The 20,344-nt window shown below is 41.9% G+C and overlaps 2 protein-coding genes across 8 annotated transcripts in view; one reads left to right on the forward strand and one right to left on the reverse strand.

Annotated features, from left to right (window-relative positions):
- The first annotated feature begins 1,731 nt into the window (after positions 1–1,731).
- lrrc40 (leucine rich repeat containing 40) lies at positions 1,732–8,487 on the forward strand. Its single transcript, XM_064935354.1, has 15 exons — positions 1,732–2,021; positions 2,180–2,361; positions 2,543–2,616; positions 4,327–4,456; positions 4,573–4,696; positions 4,846–4,985; positions 5,115–5,287; positions 5,570–5,660; positions 5,848–5,893; positions 6,050–6,155; positions 6,334–6,441; positions 6,630–6,740; positions 6,996–7,073; positions 7,165–7,350; positions 7,673–8,487. Exons 1-15 carry the CDS (start codon positions 1,874–1,876, stop codon positions 7,776–7,778), a joined length of 1,803 nt encoding a protein of 600 aa, XP_064791426.1. The 5' UTR covers positions 1,732–1,873; the 3' UTR covers positions 7,779–8,487.
- Positions 8,488–8,759: 272 nt separating this feature from the next.
- The window catches only part of lrrc7 (leucine rich repeat containing 7), a 190,825-nt gene continuing 179,240 nt past the window's right edge, over positions 8,760–20,344 (reverse strand). For 2 of the 7 annotated variants that reach the window (XM_064935349.1, XM_064935346.1), the window contains 7 exons: positions 17,631–19,434; positions 16,779–16,931; positions 15,576–15,695; positions 14,350–14,622; positions 13,961–14,053; positions 12,460–12,534; positions 8,760–11,201 (listed from right to left, as the gene is read on the reverse strand). In XM_064935349.1, the coding sequence (XP_064791421.1) occupies positions 11,094–11,201; positions 12,460–12,534; positions 13,961–14,053; positions 14,350–14,622; positions 15,576–15,695; positions 16,779–16,931; positions 17,631–19,434 (2,626 nt within the window). In that variant the 3' untranslated portion in view covers positions 8,760–11,093. Of the gene's footprint in view, positions 11,202–12,423; positions 12,535–13,960; positions 14,054–14,349; positions 14,623–15,575; positions 15,696–16,778; positions 16,932–17,630; positions 19,435–20,344 lie in introns of those variants that run through there. The other 5 variants (XM_064935348.1, XM_064935352.1, XM_064935353.1 and 2 more) reach the window with 5 other exon arrangements.

The raw sequence follows: 20,344 nt of genomic DNA on the forward strand, positions 1-20,344 counted from the left end.
CTGTGCCAAGTGGGATGCTTAAACATACATTTAAAAATTGCCAAACACCAAACAATACATCGAGAATACCCCCCCCCCCCCCCATTCCCTGACAGAAGACAGAAAAACAAAAACTGAATGAAAAAAACAGAAAACAACATTGCTCTTAATTAATGAATCTGCAACAGGTTTTACAGCTGGGCTATTATTATGTTCTTTACATGCATATAGGTTACTTAGGCTCCAACCATTTCTCAATAGGCTCCACATTATTATATTATTTAACTTGTAAAAAGTAGGAATAGTCTTGAGTTGAGTTTTTTCCCCAATGTAGTTATAATTAGGTATCATAATTTAACATAAAACTATTTTGTATCTAGTGTCACAGTGATTATTTAAATGAGCCCTGTAGTCCTTTGGCAAAAAACGAAATGTGTACCCGGGTAGTCCCAGTACAGAGTTTTTGAAACCCTGACATAGACTGACCAGGTGAATCCAGATGAAAGTTATGATCCCTTATTTAAATCCACTTCACTCAATGTATAGATAAGACAACATATTAAACTGCCGTTGAATGGGTATGGTAGTAGGTGCCAGTGGCACCGGTTTGAGTGTGTCAAGAACTTCAAGGGTTTCGTGTGTGTCTCCAGAATGGTCCACCATCCATTGGACATCCAGCCAAGTTGACACATCTATGGGAAACATTGGAGTCAACATGGACCGGCTTCGAAACCTTGTAGAGTCCATGTTCCTAATCTTTTGTACACTCGATGTATACGCCAAAGAAATAGCGTTTTATTGCGAGCTTTTATTTTGAAGGGGAACAACGGAAGTCAATGTTTTTTTATTTTTTCATTATAGGCCTCTATATTTTTTCTTCCAATTCCAATACAAAAACAAATAAACATAACACATCACAAATATATTTTCTATTTATGTTTTTATTTATTTTAGTAAATAAAAATAAAATAAAAAATCACTACAAATGTAGGCTACGACAACCAGAGACTACAATTTAATTGTGGCCAGTTGTGACCACGGGATGCTGACGTGCGGGAAATCAGAGAGGAACAGGCGAATATTTGATTGAATCTTCGGTAATTCCAAAATAATCCAACAAAGATACTGTATATAACGACGAGAGAGTCTTGTGTAGTCATCCCAAAGGCTTATTGGTTTGCTTATTGTGGACAGTATTTTGACGGGAGTAAACTCTCTCGCTTCGCCTCATCCTCCCTTTTTATATTGCACCTCGAGCCCGAGGTCCGGCGCGCTATCGACTATGCCGCAAAAGCATGCTCGTGCGGCAAAGTCGACTTCCGCGCTTATAAACCCAGGGTCGTTACAATATTTAACCTTCATTTAACTAGGCAAGTCAGTTAAGAACAAATTATTATTTACAATGACGGCCTACCCCGGCCAAAACCGTTCTTATTATACCTCAGTGGATCCAACTCATCCTACAGCGACAGAGTTTCTAATACTGTACTGTCTTTGACTCAGCTGCTCAACCTTTTCGGGTCAAGGTTTTCACGTACTACCAAAATAAGAGTCCATATTGAAATCCGTGTGCATCATTGGATAAAATAGCAAAAAGTGAATTTTATCGAGCATTACTAATTCCTATTTCAGATAAAGGTACATCAATTAACAATTCAATATACATCGCTTTTTACAACGTTTATAATTATGAAGAATGACTTTTACAATTAAAAATATTCACATTTGAACCGGAAATGATCATTTAACCCAGAAAGGCTTATGAAATGCTTGTTTCCTGAATTTAGTTTTCTATCGGCTTTTTATAAATACATAGCGAGCTAGCTAGCTAACATTATTGACATAACTAACAAGCTGGTTAGACAAAGTTAGTGGGACTAACAACATATGAACAATGTCACGCTTTAAAAGAGGTGCCAAAGTGGATTCTAGAGCAGGATTTAGAACAGAAAAAGAGGAACCGGGTGCTGTCCCTTATGGATTGTTGAAAACCGCCAGAAAAAGCGGGCAGCTCAATTTGTCTGGGCGAGGGCTGACTGAAGGTAACTGTCAGGGAAGAAAGACTCTGCCTATTTATCATGATGACACATCATGAGATGGGTATGGTGTTGATTGGTTGGTTGATTGATTGATGACCACTTGAATGAATGCATGTAACGTTATGCTAATGCTAACCATTTTACCACTATTCTGCACATAGTCCCACAAAGTGTCTGGAGGCTGAACTTAGACACACCTGAGGAGGCCAAACAGAACTTGTCCTTTGGGGCAGATGATCGCTGGTGGGACCAGACAGATCTGACCAAGCTGCTTCTCTCTTCAAACAAGCTGGAAGCTCTGTCAGAGGATGTCAAGCTGTTGCCAGCCCTTACTGTTTTGGATGTGGGTATTGTTTTTTTCTGAGGTGTTTTGTGTTGCCTGATTTAAGAAGTGATCGACTAGGCCTTTTCAACGCTTGAATGGAAGGTCTATGCTCCCAAGATTTATGGGAGAAACTACTTTGACAAGTTTGATGTTTACGATGACCCTCTGACATTCTGTCTTGCCTTTCCACTTTCCCAAGGTCCATGATAATCAGCTTACCTCATTACCCCCATCTATTGGAGAGTTGCAACATCTTCAGAAACTCAGTCTGAGGTATGTGAGGATTTTGTCAACTAAAGTTACTCAACAAATGAGAAATGCACACCAGAAATCACTTCCATTATAAAGAAAGAAGAGGTCTATTTCCTCTATATATTGACGTTCTGCAAAAATGCTGTCTGTTAACTGGGTGGGTATAATTTGTAAACATTCCAACAGGAATCTGTTCCAAAACCTTTGAAGTACAAGGTTGCTAACAAACAATGCATACAAAGTAACATGATCAATTCACCTAGCGAACTAGCTGCTTATTCTTAATGTTTGTCCATAGGTTACCAGAGTGAGGACAGACATTTTTCAGAATAAACATGGTGAGTGAAAAACGTAATTAAATAGCCCACTCCCTAGCCGGTATCTTATTCTGCCACTATACATTTTATTTGTCACATGCGCCGAGTACAACAGGTGTAGACCTTACCGGGAAATGCTTACTTACAAGCCCTTAACCAACAGTGCGGTTTTACGAAAATATCCCCCCCCACCCCAAAAAAAATGTGTATTTATTTTTTATTAAGGGTTAAGAATAGCAAATAATTAAAGAGCAGCAGTAAATAACAATAGCGAGGCTATACACATGGGATACCGGTATGGAGTCAATGTGTGGGGGCACCGGTGTTGAGGTGATATGTACATGTAGGTAGAGTTATTAAAGTGACTATGCATAGATAGTAACTGAGTGTAGCAGCATAGAAGGGGGACAAGGTAAATAGTCTGGGTAGCCATTTGATTAGCTGTTCAGGAGTCTTATGGCTTGGGGGTAGAAGCTGTTTAGAAGCCTCTTGGACCTAGACTTGGCACTCCGGTACCGCTTGCTGTGCGGTAGCAGAGAGAACAGTCTACGACTAGGGTCGCTGGAGTCTTTGACAGTTTTTAGTGCCTTCCTCTGACACCACCTGGTACAGAGGTCCTGGAAGGCAGGAAGCTTAGCCCCGGTGATGTACTGGGCCGTGCGCACTACCCTTTGTAGTGCCTTGCGTTTGGAGGTCGAGCAGTTGCCATATCAGGCAGTGATGCAACCCGTCAGGATGCTCTCGATGGTGCAGCTGTAAAAACCTTTTGAGGACCCATGCCAAATATTTTCAGTCTCGTGAAGAGGGCACAACAAAACCTTTCCCCCTTCAGGTCTGTCTAGGTGTGCTTGGACTATGTTCGTTTGTTGGTGATGTGGACGGCAAGGAACTTGAAGCTCTCAACCTGCTCCACTACAGCCGCATTGATGAGAATGGGGGGCGTGCTCAGTCCTCCTTTTCCTGTAGTCCACATTCATCTCCTTTGACTTGCTCACATTTAGAGAGAGTTTGTTGTCCTTGCACCACACATTCAGGTCTCTGATCTCCTCCCTACCACTGTTGTCATCAGCAAACTTAATGATGGTGTTAGAGTTGTGCCTGGCCGTGCAGTCATGAGTGAACAGGGAGTACAGGAGGGGACTGAGCACGCACCCCTGAGGGGGCCCCTGTGTTGAGGATCAGCGTGGCGGATGTGTTGTTACCTACCCTTACCACCTGGGGACATCCCATCAGGAAGTCCAGGATCCAGTTTTTTAGTGCTGGAGTCCTTAGCTTAGTGATGAGCTTTGAGGGCACAATATTATTTTTTTATGCGTTATTTGTTAGCAACCTTGTTATTTACAATGTTTTTGGAATAGATTCCTGTTGGAATGTTCCACAAATTATACCCACCCCCATTACCTCTCTGTTGCAGTCACAATAAACTGAAAGAGTTTCCGGAGGAGATATGGAGTCTGAAGAACCTCACCTGTCTCCAGCTGCAGCAGAATCTACTGGAGCACCTGCCAGAGGGAGTGGGATTGCTCACTAACCTGGATGATATTGTAAGTTCAGAACTGGCAATGAAACACTACTAAAATGTGCCAGTGTAACAAAGTGATTATCTTAGATTAACTCTTTGGATGATCTCACTGACTTGTTTTTGTATTGTTGGTGGAAGGATCTTTCCAACAACCAGCTAACTGCCGTCCCTGACAGTCTGGGCAACTTGAACCATCTGGTGAAGCTGAACCTCTCCCACAACAAGCTGAAGAGCCTCCCCTCAGGAATCAGTGTCATGAAAAGTAAGACTGAAATGGCAGCATATGTTTTGGTTTGTGTGTTGTTTAGTTTTTGTATGTACTGCCTGCCTGTTAGAAATGGATGCATCCACTGTTATATTCTTGACATGAACATGGCTGAAGCATAACATCCTGTATGAACGCCTCCACAGATTTGAGATTGCTGGACTGCACACACAATCAGCTTGAGAGCATACCTCCTGTCTTGTCTCAAATGGCGTCTTTAGAGCAGCTCTATCTGAGACACAACAAACTGCGCTTTCTTCCTGAACTGCCCTCCTCAAGGCTCAAGGTAAGGTCACTGATGATCAGGATTCCTTTGAGAAGGAATGTTTGAGTCTCAATGAGATCACCCGTATGAATGAATTGTAAACAAGTGCCCTATGCAAACTCTGACAGCTTTCTATCACATGTCTGATAGGAGCTGCATGTTGGTAATAACCAGATTGAGGTGCTGGAGGCAGAGCACCTGAAACACCTGAGCACTCTGAGTGTATTGGAGCTGAGGGACAACAAGGTGAAGACTCTCCCTGAGGAAATCAAACTACTCCAAGGCCTGGAGCGCCTAGACCTAGTCAACAATGACATCAGCAGGTAGGTTTGCCTGATCAGATCTCCCCTGGTCTCTCCTCCGTTGTTACTGTACTTGGTCCACCTCACAGGTCGTGTGCTGTTATTCTTAACTCATTTGTTTATTATTTAGTTGATTTAGCCTCTTTCATCAGTGCATATAACATATTTATACACAGAACAAATATAAACCAATAAGAACAAAGCTCACAAGTCAAAACACCCCAAAATGTCCTGTGTAGTGTTTAGCTGCCTGGATATCTTATGGCTGTGCTACTGCATTTCTCCCTTGTATGCGTGAGCCAGTCTGCCAGCTGCCCTTGCCCTCCTGCCCAAGCTGAAGATCCTGACTCTAGAGGGCAACCCTCTGAGAGGCATCCGCAGAGACCTCTTGACTGTGAGTTAGTTAGGACGACATCCCATTACCTTCTGGAAGCTATTACAGTTTCACCACTACAGTAGAACCTCAATTAACCTCAATGTAGAGTTGCAATGTCACCATTTTTATTTTTTACCTTTTATTTATTTGATTTAACTAGGCAAGTCAGTTCTGTGATAGGATATGACTTTTGTGTCCTTCACAGAAAGGAACCAATGAATTGCTGAAGTACTTGAGGGGTCGAATAAAAGGTACAATGATGTTTGTCTTTTTCTGTCTATACAGAATGTTCTCGTATTCAGTGAATAGACCCTTTTATTTACTTTGCAAGGTTTTGTGGAAAGGCCGCTGTTGATTTACCAGACTGTCTCATATCATTGGACTGACATTTTCATTTGGATCTGTAGAGGATTCAGATGGCAAAGGAGATGAGCCTGACACTGCCATGACTCTGCCCAGTCAGGCGAAGATCAACGTGCACACCATTAAAACACGGAAGACATTGGACTACAGGTGTGTGTCAACTATTATTTTTGTGCCGTGTTTGAAGCTCAGTTAAGACATTCTGGGAAAGTTAAAAACTCAAACGTTCTACCACAAAATGATATTGCATTGCCACAGCATGAGGGTAGTTGTGATGTAGTGAAGTGTTGTCAGTAAACTGTTGCTTTGTGTGTGACCCTGGTTCCAGTGAGAAGCAGATGACATGTGTTCCTGATGATGTGTTTGATGCTGTGGGAAGTGAGCCTGTTGCCAGTGTCAACTTCAGCAAGAACCAGCTTGCTGCAGTACCTCCCAGGTACCTTGCTTGTAATCAGTGACTTCACACCACAGTCTGGGCCTATGGAGAAAAAACCCTCAGTGTGAGAAGAATCACACCACTCCTAAAAGTCACCACAAAGCCATTGATAGAGAATGTCAGATACAGTAGGACTGTTGTGGTGATAATGTTGGATGAGTTTGAATGAGTCTCTGCTTGGTCCTCAGGGTTGTGGAGTTGAAGGACTCTGTTTCTGACATCAACCTGGGGTTTAACAAGCTGACCAGCCTCCCCTTGGAGTTTTGCATGCTGCAGCAGCTGGCACACATAGACCTCAGGTACATAAACTGACAATCAGCCTCCACAGCACATCTGTCAGCTCTACAGCTCAAATACCAGAAGGCCTTGTCTTTCCAAATAAAAGTAGCGTTTGTGTTGCGGAGGTCAGTGAAACGAGAGGCTCAATCTTTTTTAGACTCCGAGGTGTTTCTGGTGGGAGCATTGTTTTAACCCGGTCTAAAATTGGTACATTTGCTTAAGATGGTGCATGTGAGACATTTGTAATATGCAGTTTATTTTGGCTTTTCCCTCAGAAACAATCTTTTGACATCTCTACCAATGGAAATTGAGGCCCTAATGAAACTGCGGAGCATCACACTGTCATTCAACAGGTAAGCACTCTGGTCTTAAAGGAATGTAGTCATCGTGCTGTACACAGATGATTGGTAAAAACGGATTCAAATTCATGTCATATTTTGACAGGTTTAAGTTATTCCCGGAGGTGCTGTACCGGGTTCCTAGCCTGGAGACCATTCTTATCAGTAATAACCAAGTGGGAGCCATTAACCCACTGCAGCTCAAAGCTCTGGACAAGCTGTCCACTCTGGACCTGCAGAACAATGACATCATGCAGGTGCCACCTGAACTGGGCAACTGTACGAGCCTGAGGTAGGGACCGGGATGTGACACTGTGTTTAGGGGACAATATATGATATGACGAAGATATAACTGGACAGGATTTCAAAAAGCATGGTCATATCTGGTTTTATTTAGATAGGGGTGGAAGCTGCAGGAATTGTGCTATTTGTGTCAGGTATGGTGTTGAATAGCAATCAGAAAAGGTATATGCGCTAGGGCATCCAACTCAGTGATCCATATAGTTGTGATTTTGCTCCGAGCTGTTGTTGTATAGAGGGACGTATGTGTTTGTATATCAATATTTGAAGCTGGCTTGAAGCTGGTCTCACTAATTCTCTCGTCTTTCCTTTAGAGCCCTCATGCTGGATGGAAATCCTTTCCGCAACCCCAGAGCAGCCATTGTATCCAGAGGAACTGATGCTGTCCTGGAGTACCTACGAAGCAGGATCCCTACATAGTCAACTGCATTAAAGCCAAATGAGATGCAACACACACAACTACAACACACCAAATGAGAAAGTACCATTTTATGATTAATCAGTGTTTGTTTTTGGCTTGAAACTAACTGCCATTATTCCGTGAAAGTGTTCATGACATTCGAGCCTGATGATTTGAAGTGTACTTTCTCTTGTTTGATCTAAGATATAAAGTTTGAATGATTACTACTGGGAGACTGCTGTAACAATGTTTACAAGATCTTCTACCAATGGCAATATTTGAATTGCATTCCAAGCTGAAAAGCCTGTCTTAGTGTGGGTTCTTTTTCTCAATATATGGAAAAACAATAGCAATTCCACTAAGCTTATTCTTTAGGAAAGTTTTGCATTCAATGTTTAACATAATGTATGGCAATTGCAAGATAATCTGACACTTCTACTGATTTGGCCTTGGCCTGTTTGATACTCTGATCCAAACGAGACATTTTAAAATGTTATATCATTCTCAAGAATTCATTTGTAATGACATTGAGAGTGTAACAACATATATCTAATAGCCTGAAAAAACCCCATCTGTGTTCTTCAGTCGCTTTTTATGTGAGACAGAAGAACTTGCATGCACTCTCATTGTATTCATGAAAACTGAGTAAGACAATTGAACCATGTCTGTTTCAATGACTCCAACAACAATAATGATTGAATTCCAACCACATTAAATGTGTACAAGGCAGATGTGTTTGGTGCTTTGATCCTTTGTTATAGTCTTTAATAAATACACAGTATGATACTGTTTAGAAAAAATATATTTGTATGTGGCAAAACACCACCTAGTTATGGAAAGTCAAGTGTGATAGATGGCAGTAAGATACCAGACTTACCATGAAATATTCCATTTTAGTCATTTAGCAGATGCTGTTATCAAGAGTGACAAATTAACTTCCTAATTTAGGGGAAGAAAATACTGGTTTTGATGGGATTGTATAAAGACCACAGAGGACCATGAAAAATAACAAGTGACATTTTTATTATTTGTACAATATACTTTTATACATTATTCAAAACACTTCTTAAATACTGAAAAATTGTACTTCCAAAGCCGAAAATGGCTCTGTATTTGCTGCACAGCATCTTTCGTTCAATTTTTATAATCTTTTTTTAATAAAAATGTATCTTAAATATGTACAGATAGCATCTGCGAAATGCAATCTAAACACACAATATATACTTTACCAATTACATTTCTTTGTGTTAATACAGAAATAAAACTGGAAGGATTAAACTTGCATGTGCAAATAAATAGTATAATAAATTATCACTAAATTTGTCCAACTAAACAGAATAATTCTCTTTCAATAGTTAAAATTACTTTTTGCACAAAAAATGAAGCAGCATTCAAGTCCAGTGAGTCTTCATACTGCAGAAGCTTGGAGTACATTCACAATCTATGAATAAATTATCTCAATGTGTTTTCATTCACAATTATTTACATCAATACTGCAATTTGACTGAATATTACCATATATTCACTTTTTTATATTTAATTGTATTTTAAACACATACAAAAATGACTATTTTTATATTCATATACATATATATAATATTTGTATAACACAAATTCACAATTACTGTAGAAATACATTTGATAGTAGAGCTTTTCTTCAAGTCGTAAGATCTTCATCCATACTCTTTCATTGTCCTTATAAAATCTCGCAAATTGAGCAAAGCTATATATTTGAGCAAAGGTATATCAATATATTCCGAATAATTACCTGAAAACATTTAGTAAAAATAATTATGTTATCAAACTTTCTGGAACAATATCTTGAATATTTGAACTCATAATTGACTGGATACCGAAGTACCACTTACCAGCTTAGCTTGGCACAAATTCAAACAGGGTCCTTCCATAGAGTTATAGGTGCTTAGTTTTTCTCAAGAATGTCACATTTGATGCTACATTTGACAAAAATGTTATGAAAAATTGTCAGGGCTCATAAGGAATATGTTTTTGATTGGGATAAAATGGCACCAATTTTGACAATCTCATTGGTTTGCAAAAAGAGAGAACTCTCTTTATAAGAGAGACCCTAAAATCTATTTCAAAACACAGAATGTATCCCAAAAACATATTCAAAGACCATGCTGTAACATCAGAGCTTAAAATGAACATCCATCCAGAAATGTAACAGGGTGAAATGCTTATTCTGGGCAGTGGCATTGTTGAAAAAAATACCATCATAGTTCTCGCATTAATACTTCTCCAATGATGCGTACTCATAATAAACTGAGCTTGAAATGTTCTAAAAAGTCATTGGTGTTCCACAGAGTGGTGCTGAAAAGCTAAGCAATATTACTCACACCACTTCAAATCAGTGCGAACAAAACCACTCACATGTTTTTTATAGAAACACAGACAAACAGATGAGAAACGATGTTACAATTGTGCTTAAGTGCACAAACAATGGATTTTTCTGTATATGAATGTGGGGGTATGTATACATTACATACTCCTTGGCACAATTATGGGAAACCACATAATATAGCCAGCAGATGGCCCTCTCGGGTAGTCTTGTCATGTTGGGATAGAATATTGCTTCTACTTTTACAATTTTGCTCATGTGTGTAAACATATACATATACATTATTGAACATTGAGCACCTACAAACATTCTAGTTCACAGAATGCAGTGACTGGTTGGGTACAGAGAGCAACATAGTTTTAAAACAATTAATTAAACCGATGGGAAAAGCTATAATAAAAAATAAAAAAGCAGTTTATAAGTTGGCCCTGTATTAAGGTTGGAGACAAGTGCGATTTCCTTCTTCTATAACAAAAAATAATAATATCTTCAGTACCATTCCCCTCTCTACTGTTCATGTCTTTATTGTAAATGAAAATATTTACACAAGGCATATACAAAGTTGAGGCAGTGTTTATGGTGAATGTAATTCCTAAAGAGCTAGTGTGTTTTCATGCTCTGAGAGTAAAATGAGAAGCTACAATGAAAAAGGTACAAAATAAAAGGCAATATAAATAAGCAAAGAACTTCTAAATAAAAACAAAGATCAAATAAAAATAAATAACATGAAATTACTCCAACCTACAGCCTCGGGCTGAATGAGAAAAATGACTTTCATTCACATCAACTCAGAATATACATTTCCTGTTTACACAAAATTCATAGATAGGTTATAAGATATGTATCCTATAGTACATTTGGCACTAGTATTTGCCATTGGTCCAGCAATTGGCAAATGTCTCTGTTCATAGATAAAAATCGGTTGTACACATTTCAACAAACCGTTTGGGCAAGAAGCAATGGTTATAAAAAATATTTAAATTGTGCTCTCCCTCAAGATTACCAAGTCCACAGGTTTCTGGAAATTCTTCAGAAGAGAGACAGCAGTTTCATGTTCCATGTGTAAAAAACTATGTCCATTGCCCTGCAATGCAAAAATGAAGCAGAAGGTGAACAGAGTGAAGGGGGTGAGGAGGGGCAGGGCGGGGCAGCACGGAGAGGACTGGAAACAGTCCTAGCTCAGGAGATAGAAACACAACACTGTCAAGGAAAAGAGGAGAGGAAGAGCAGAGAGATGCACACAGGAAGAGAAGGAGGTCATGCTGTAAAGGAGAGAAGGAGGAGAGAAGCTGGTCTTTAGAGGTCTGTCCTTCAGCTAACACTTGTATCTGTGGAGAGAGTAGAGAAGTGCCTGCTTCTGCAGGCTACGGGTGGGCAAGGTGCAAGGGGCAAGGAGCAAGGGGCGAGGGGAAAGGGGCGAGAGCTTCTACTAGCACACATTTAAAGCGACACAGATATAACAGACATGCCAATAACTGTAGAGACTATTGCAATCCCATTAAGTTGTATTGGCGCAGAGAGCCTGGCTTGTTCATGTAGGCTTTACTGACATGGGTTTGGATTTATGACTGACAAATATAGCCTGAACAGTAGCTTCACATGGACCAGGAATCTGACAATCTACAGGGGTACAGTGCCCTCTCTGCACTATGGTAAACACTTACTTTGACAGCTTCATCCCTATGTACTGTATGTGTGATGGTGATTACCCGTTTAGAGTAACAGCCCTCTACCTAAGCTAAATACACCACCACATCATAGTGTGCAATTTGTTTACCATCACATTGGGTAGAAGAACTCTGATGCTCATCCTAAAATGTTTACTCCTAAAGTATTTTTTGAGGAGAGATTGGAGTATCTGATATTACTTAAATAGAGGAAGAGACCCGATTCAATCTTTGCTGCAAAGTTGGAAAGATGGAGAGGACAGTTGAGAAATAATAGCAGAAAATGCTCCAGGGGTTTCAAGGTTATCAAAAAAGTTGAGATCATTACATTGCTGGTCGATACTATATATAAAACATCACATTAGGAATCCTATATATCAGCAAAGATACTTGTATGTTATCCACTTACATTTTTCAGTCTGTTTCTATGGGCCTTTATTAGGATACATACAGTATAAGCACTATTAGTGGAAAACCTGACTGAGGGACAAGTAAAGCATGTTGGAGGTTTGACAGAGGTCAAAACAGAGGACCATGCTCACTTGGTAGACACATGTACGTCCAGCACAAAATGCCACATGCAAAGCCTCTACTGGCAATGTGGCGGAAGGAGGATGCGCTCTCACAGACTCAGAGGACAATGATGATCGATGCAGTGATGAACAACATGGTTACCTTCAGTATTTTGTCCCCAGGCAGAAGCAGGTTGGAGGCCGGTCCATCAGGCTGTACCCTAGTAACAAAGATACCCTATAAGTCAAAAGTGATATGAGGTTAGGAACCACATGGTGAAGATGGTTTAGAATCTTTGCCTTTCAAACTGGGTGTTTGGCGCTTTTTTTGTGTTTCCTCGAACTCAAGTTCTGTGCATGATTTTGATGATGTCATTGTCAACATTAACTTTATAGGTTTAGCTGGACTGTAAAAAGCAGACAACTATCGTAAGGATCTGTCACAAGATCAAAAATGGAAGTGTTCTCTGAGTGTGCTCTGTTTGTTAAACTCATGAACTACATGTACTTACATGGCATTTACATCTAACTTTAATGAAAAGATATCAACAGTACTAAAACAGATACGATAAAAATATTTATATTTGTCCAGCTATTTACAAAGTTATGGACACTGTGGGGGAGGTTTTTTACATTTCATGTTTCCAAAAAATGTCTAATCAAGGCAGAGATTATAAATATACCAATCTTTGCATGCGTTTAAACCATATGAAGATGATCATAATACCATATGAAGATGCTTATTCAACACAGTTACACAGTTAATCCTCACTTGAAGCCCGAATAACTTTACTAACATCTAATGACTCATGTATTACATCAGGGACTCCTTGAGGCATCACAGGAAAGCAGGCCCTCAGAAGATTCCCTCTGTAATCAGCATGCACCACCATTCAGTGGGGTGCTAAGATGGGGGATGATATGCATACAAAATATACAACACATTCAATGGCTATAACAAGGTGTACAAAATTGAATTTGAATTTAATTTCCATGGCTTACAATACTTTCCACCCTGCAAATATAATGTTAAGGAGAAGAAACTAGGGACTGGATTCGCGGAAGATCCACGTTATGCTCAATTGATATTTAAAGGCAATGTTCCCGCCACTACATTCACGGTAAATGCTGCATGTCATCTAAATTGGAAACTACCTTTACATTTTTACGTGGATCTTCCACGATACTTCTGCGATAAGGATTTAATCCAGCCCTAGGCTTTGATGTTTCAAAACGACAAGGGAAAAACAGCAACAACATTTGAACTGATTTTGAAATTGTTTAAATGCAAAGCTATGGACATTTTTCTCACTGCATCCTTTCTTTGCAGTTACCATGGTAACAAGACTGTATTGAACTATTGGGCATTTGCCAACCTTACGTCTACATTACGATTCATTGCCACAAAACATGTGGAGTCTTTTCTTGATTCTTGCTCATTATTGGCATATAATAAAAAGGTTCAAAGTTAACCAAGTTAACTGCAGCACTGTAGTAGCACCTGTTACCATGGAAACTCTGAAGCGAGACATACAGTGCTGTGCAGTGGTTATTCAAACAGCTTAAGGAACAGCCTACAGCAGAGAAACATGGAACATGTTCCTATGGCACAGGCTGCACAGTATCAGACCCCCACAGAGAACATTTAGCTGCTTTAATCTTACCATGTCAGAAGGCTTGAAGGGGTTCCCTTGGCCACTTATTCCTCCTGAGATGCTGAACCCTAAGCCTGGATTCTTCTCTATCCGCACACAGAACTGCCAAACGACACAAAAACTTCATATTGCCAAAAATATAAATTTGATATTGTATTACGATACAATTACGTGGTGCAAATCTCTCCTCTCTATATACCAGCAGCCAGAATATAGGCCTCTCAGAGATCTGTTGTCGACCAGATTGAGAGAGGGAAAGGAAGAGAGAGAGAAGGAGAGTGAAAGGATGCCTAAGAGGAAGATGGTGAGAGAGAAGTACAAAGAGACAAATACAGATGGAGGGACAAACACAGAGACAAACAAAGAGATGGAAGTGGAGTGAGGGAGTGATGGCCAACCTGCTCCTGGAAGCCGTCCATGCTTTTCTGGCCTTTGGTCTGGATGAGACAGCGTGCGCTCTGGGGCCGGGGACTGGTGGTGGTGGCCATGGGCAGAGGAGACTGGTACTGTTGAATGGAGATCTTGTTGATGGCGCCCTCGTACTGCTGGTCCCGCACCGAGCGGTGTGGGGGTGTGGCCGACGCGGATGTCACTATCATTGTCTGTGATTGGTGGGGGTGATGGCCGCCTGCCTGTGGGTAATTCAACCCATTAGGCAAAGAGTCAGGAAGCTGCAAAGATGCAAACGTCACGTCTTACAAAATGGCGGATAACAGACAGATGAGGTGCAGCATGCTTCAGCCCCTATCTCTGTTAGTTTGGTTTTCTTCAAGCCTGAATGACCATATAGAGGCTTTCCTGCAAACCCTATCATCCTACATGATACTCTTAGAACCTAAAAGGGTTCTTCGGCTGTCCCCATAGCAGAACCCTTTTTGGTACCATGTAGAATCCTTTCCAAGGTAGTTCTACCTGAAACCAAAAAGGGTTCTAACTGGAACCAAAATGGGTTCTCCTATGGAGACAGCCGAAGAACCCTTCTGGAACCCTTTTATCTGAGTGTACAAGTAATAAAACAGGATACACAACCCACAGTTCTCTCTGTGCATTAATATTTCATAGGAAGTCCCTGGTCTACCTTTCTCATTATTGTTGCACAGACACTGATGGCTAGATTGTGACCACAATTAAATGACAGCCAAACTAACTGAAAAACAGAGGTTGCCAGGGAGACCAAGCAAGAATGGAGCGCTGCTGGAATGATTCATGGTGCTTAGCAATTACTCCTGACATTTAACAACATTGACATAGCAATCACAGCTAAATAACGGAGCCCATCTTAAAAGAACAGGTGGAGTAACCTTAAGAAGTACAACAGAGACAAGACAAGGGACCCTTTATGAAGCATTATGTGGTTATACTGTATGTCCTTGTAATGTCACCTTTGTTTAAAACAATGCATGTATGGGGGGGTGCATTACGGTTTGACGTTAAATGTACTGGTATGTCATAAATAAATACATGAATGAGCTACAAGCTCAATGTTCAGTCAGCAAGCTGGGTGATAATGAGCACTATATCATCAGCGTAGTTTAGGCTCAAATTAACAGTGACATTACACCACATATCTAACACTCCAAACAGGCCTCTTTCTCTGGGTCCTTTGTCACTGTAAAGCACAAACCTTTTTCATGATGTTTTCTGGGGGCACGTCTCTCCTGCCCAGTGAGTAGGGGGCCCACTGAGTGGTGGGAGAAACCACCTCCTGGCCGTTGTCTAATATATTGCTCTGTTGAGAAGGGGTCTGGAGAGAGAATAGGGTAAAGGAACAGGGTTCAGAGTATCATTACAGCTATGGGGTTAACCTGCGTTTTCTGCCAAAAGGACTACAGTTTTACCAGAGATAAAGATGAATTGATTTACAGTGTTAATTATAAGGTTATAATCATTAATAATAATATTACTATTGACGGAGTACTGCAGCTAGTAAACCAGTGGGTGTCCTTGGATCAATCATGACCGTAACTTCTTTATAATAGTAAGCGCAAAGTCCTATGCGTATGAATATATTAGTTGGGTTATTTGCCTCCTGTCATTTTTCCACATACAATACTTGTTTGTTAAGAATAGATTGTAACAGGTTTAGAGATATTCTGAATGATGGTTTTGCTGTCAAAATGATATATTATCTTGGCACTAAAATAACTTATACGAGAAAGATACAATCTCCGCGTTTTATTACAATTTGCTTGTCTATGTCCTGAAATGCATGGTGTCTATTCACTAGGCTCCATTGGATTGAGGCTACTGAGTGACACAGTAATACTTGTACAGAGGACAGCTGTAACCCGTAGAGCAGAGCAGACACCGTAGCTGACACACATATATTGCAGACATGCAACACACCGCAGACATTTTAAGATTTCAGACAACAGATAAAAGACAGCACTTGGCTTGAAGTTGAAATGGGAGGGATTGCCATGTCCGTCATTTTAAGGCTTGTTTCACCATTTGGCTGAGAAATGGTATAATACTCGGCTTCACTATGGATTCTATACTGATACTGTGATACATGAGGCTTAGCCCATCACATGCATGTCATGGTGTATCTGTAGGCTAGTTTCTGTTTGATGTTGACATATGGACTATAATAAAAAATATATATATATACGGCCATAGCATTTCAATATTTAAGGCAAGTGATAACAAATGTTCACATTCTCCATTGGCAATTGTAGGTATTGGTAATATTGTGCTTCTTATGATAAATGTTATTTTTAAGCTTTTATCCTTACAAAACAGTACAAATGCAGTACACACTATCACATGAACGTTAAAGGGTTCAACTGCACTGAGACTGTTTCTGTGTTTTCTGGATCATACTCACATTGGGTAGAGGTAGCCACTGTGTTGTTTGGTTTTCATGCTTATTCGTGTTATTGTAAAAGTTTATTGTCATGCTTCTGCCGGCATGCGGTGCGGCATAGCCTCCAGAGTACAGCATGCCGAAGTTTACTGTGTTGTGCTTAAGGACAGCGCTCTGATTGGAGGGAAACAACCGCGTGACATGAGTAAATGGGTGAGCCACTGGGTAAACGGGATTGCACCAACACACATTGCGTAGCTGCAACAGATAAAGTGAGCTTGACAAACAGAACAACAACAGTACAGAGTTACTACAGTACCAGAACAAACACATTAAAAACACACTCATGGATACAGTACGATTACGTATACCATACAAGCAACAGTATGTACTTTTCTTTAAGAGATGTATAGCACTGAAGTACTTGCCTATACTATCAAGGGCCGATTTCCCGGACCCAGATTAAGCCTAGTCCTGGAGAGTTTTTTAGTTTAGAACTAGACTTAATCTAGTTAGGGAAACTCATCCAAATTGTTGTAGTACAGACAGATATACTTGTCTTGTTAAAGTATGATATCATACTAACAGTAATAGTAGAATGAAAATAAAAGAGAAAGAAGAGGAGAAAGGAGGTAAGAGGGGAAAACTTACCATGTTTGTGCTTCTTATAACAATCGACATAAATGATTAACATACATATAGAGAAACATCAAGTGGGTCTGGTGCCACAACTGGCACACATTGCTAAGCAGTGGACTGAACACGTTCATTAATACTGACAGTCATGCAGTCATGTGGTGTGTCAACAGAAGCGCCCATATAGATGTTACGTGAGCGTGTAATAAACTGTGTTTAAGAAGTTGTCAGACTTACCCGGTCTAATCGTTTGGCCTCTATATGTCTAAGCAGCTGTTGCCTCCAGTCTACTGGCATCTTAGAGGACATATCATCAGGCTTATGTTGCAGCTGCATGGTGCGCATTTTCATCTCATCAGGGCTCTTTATATTCTCAGTGCACGTGCTCAGATTATAATCTGGAGGCATCTTCTCCAACAGTGCAGCCATTGTGGGTCTGGCAGACACAGGCCTGGCCTGGGACGCCCCAAACGTCTCTGTGCTGTAACTCCTGGCCGACAGGGGGCGTCGCTGTGTCAGGCTCTTTGTAGGGTAGCCCATGATAGGCTTCTTGGGCTCCTGGTAGGAGGAGTAGTCTTCCTCGTACCTGCCATTCCTCTTGTTGTACTGTTGGTCCTGCTGGGCCATGCTGGGACTGTTCTGTTGCTCCAGAATGCCTTTGAAGTGCTGCCGGCCGTAGTGGTCCGACATCTGCTGCATCTCCTGGGCCTCCTGAACCCTGCGGAACAGAGCCAGCTCTGTGGAGCTGACCAGGGAGTCAGCCCGCCTCAGGAATCCAGGTCGGGAGCGCTGACTAGGGATGGGGAAGGGTTGCTGCTGCTGGGGAGGCTGGTTCTCCTCGTTGACTGAGGGCTGAGAGTAGGAGAACATCTGGTCCATAGGAGGGTAACCCCGGTAGCCCCTGGGGCTCACCAGCTCTTTGGGCAGGGTCTTCCCTGGCTGGTTGACATACTCAGGGGTGTTGGGGAAGGGCGGAGGGGCCCTCCTCTCCTGCTGCTGATTCCTCATATCCATAGCCACCTGAGGGTTGAAGCTCTGGTCGAAGTGGTAGACCTTCTTGGGGATGGCAGGCTTCTGCTGCTGGCTATTTGTGCCGTAGGCGTCATCATCGTCCAGCATGGGAGCAGACTGGCTGCGGGACATGCTCTGTTCCATGGGGGCCGGCATGTCTGGACGGTCAACACTCCCATGGTTCTCTATGCTGGAGCTGTAGCTGTCCACGGGGATGCTGTACACCTTGTAGGAGCCCATGTCTATTTCATCAATGCTCTGGGACTTCTTGAACTTAGCCTTCACCTCCTTCATCATGGGAGAGAGGCGCTCAGAGCTCTTGCTTATCACCATGGCCCCAGAGCTTGGTCTAGTGGGTTTGGATTGGACATGTTGGTACATGCTAGATATGTTGGCCTGCTGGTTGCTGCGCCCCTGACCCTGCCCTGAGTTCCTGGAGTCTAGGTAACCCCATGTCCCTGTGGAGGGGAACGTCCCCGGCAGCTCCCCATGATGCATCTCCTGCTCAAAGTCCTTGCGGTCAGGGTTGGGGCTGTTGCCTGGGGAGCTCAGTTTTGAGGGGAAAGCTGTGCGGTCCTCGAAGGGGCTGGGCGTTCGTGTCCAGTTCTGCCATGGGTTGGGAGGTGGGGGCTGAGGCACTTCATTTTCTGGCGTGGTGCGGACATTATGGAATTGGTGGGAGGGGTGTGGGTGTTGGTGAGGGGCATCCTGCAGCTCCAAGGGGACGCCCACGATGCGCTCCTGCCTCATGAGGGGCCGGCGGCCCCCGTGGGAGGTGGAGGAGCTGCGGGACTTGGACCCCAGCATGGGGTTACCACTGCTGCTCCCACTGGGGGTCTCCAGAGGAGCCTCCTCAGACACGAAGCCTGTGTTGTCGTAGTGGGAGGTATCGTTCCACTGGTCAAAGGTGTCACTGAGGGGGCGTCGCTCACCACGCTGCTGCAGTGTGCTGGAGGGAGGGGTCTCTCTGGGGTCTCTCTGACTCAGTAGCGGCTTGGTTTCGATGGGTTTGGGGAACTGCTGGACCAGCCTGCAGAAAGAGCGTAAGCACAGGTATGACAGCGTGTCATTTAATTAAGATGTACAGCACCAATCAAAAGTTTGGACACACATACTCACTCAGTGGTTTTTCTTTTCTTTTTACTATTTTCTACATTGTAGAATAATAGTGAAGAGATCAGAACTATGAAATAACATATATCATACAGTAACCAAAAAATGTGTTAAACAAATCAAAATACATTTTAGATTTTAGATTCTTCAAAGTAACCACCCTTTGCCTTGATGACAGCGTTGCATACTCTTGGCATTCTATCAACCAACTTCATGAGGAATGCTTTTCCAACAGTCTTGAAGGAGTTCCCACACATGCTGAGCACTTGTTGGCTGCTTTTCCTTCACTCTGCGGTTCAACTCATCCAAAACCATCTCAATTGGGTTGAGGTCATGTGATGCAACACTCCATCACTCTCCTTCTGTCACGTTGGCATAAATGGTCGGAAGACAGGCGCAGGAATGCGTAATAGTTTTTTTTCTTATACCCCAAATGACGGCGTGCCGTGTAAAGGCACGGGGACGAATCCCAAACAAACACTATACAAAACACAGAGTTGAAACCCAAATAAAAGAGCGAGGAGTACCTTGAATAAATAACACAAGCGCACAATGATTAACACACGGGACCCATAATCATCTGCGCAATCCACAATGGCACAAAAGCCAAAACACACAGCACAGGTACTCACACTAACCAATGGACATTGTAACAATAATCAATAGGACAATGGTAAACCAAGGTCACACTTATACAATTAAAAATCACTGGGAATAGGGGCCAGGTGTGCGTAATGAAAGTTCCAGAGGGATCCGTGACAGTATCCCCCGCGCAAAGCCACCGGCCTCGAGGACGCAGTGCGGGTCGATCAGGACCCAATGCAGCT

The sequence above is a fragment of the Oncorhynchus masou genome, chromosome 24, assembly GCF_036934945.1.
Source record: "Oncorhynchus masou masou isolate Uvic2021 chromosome 24, UVic_Omas_1.1, whole genome shotgun sequence".
NCBI classification, from domain to species: Eukaryota; Metazoa; Chordata; class Actinopteri; order Salmoniformes; family Salmonidae; genus Oncorhynchus; species Oncorhynchus masou.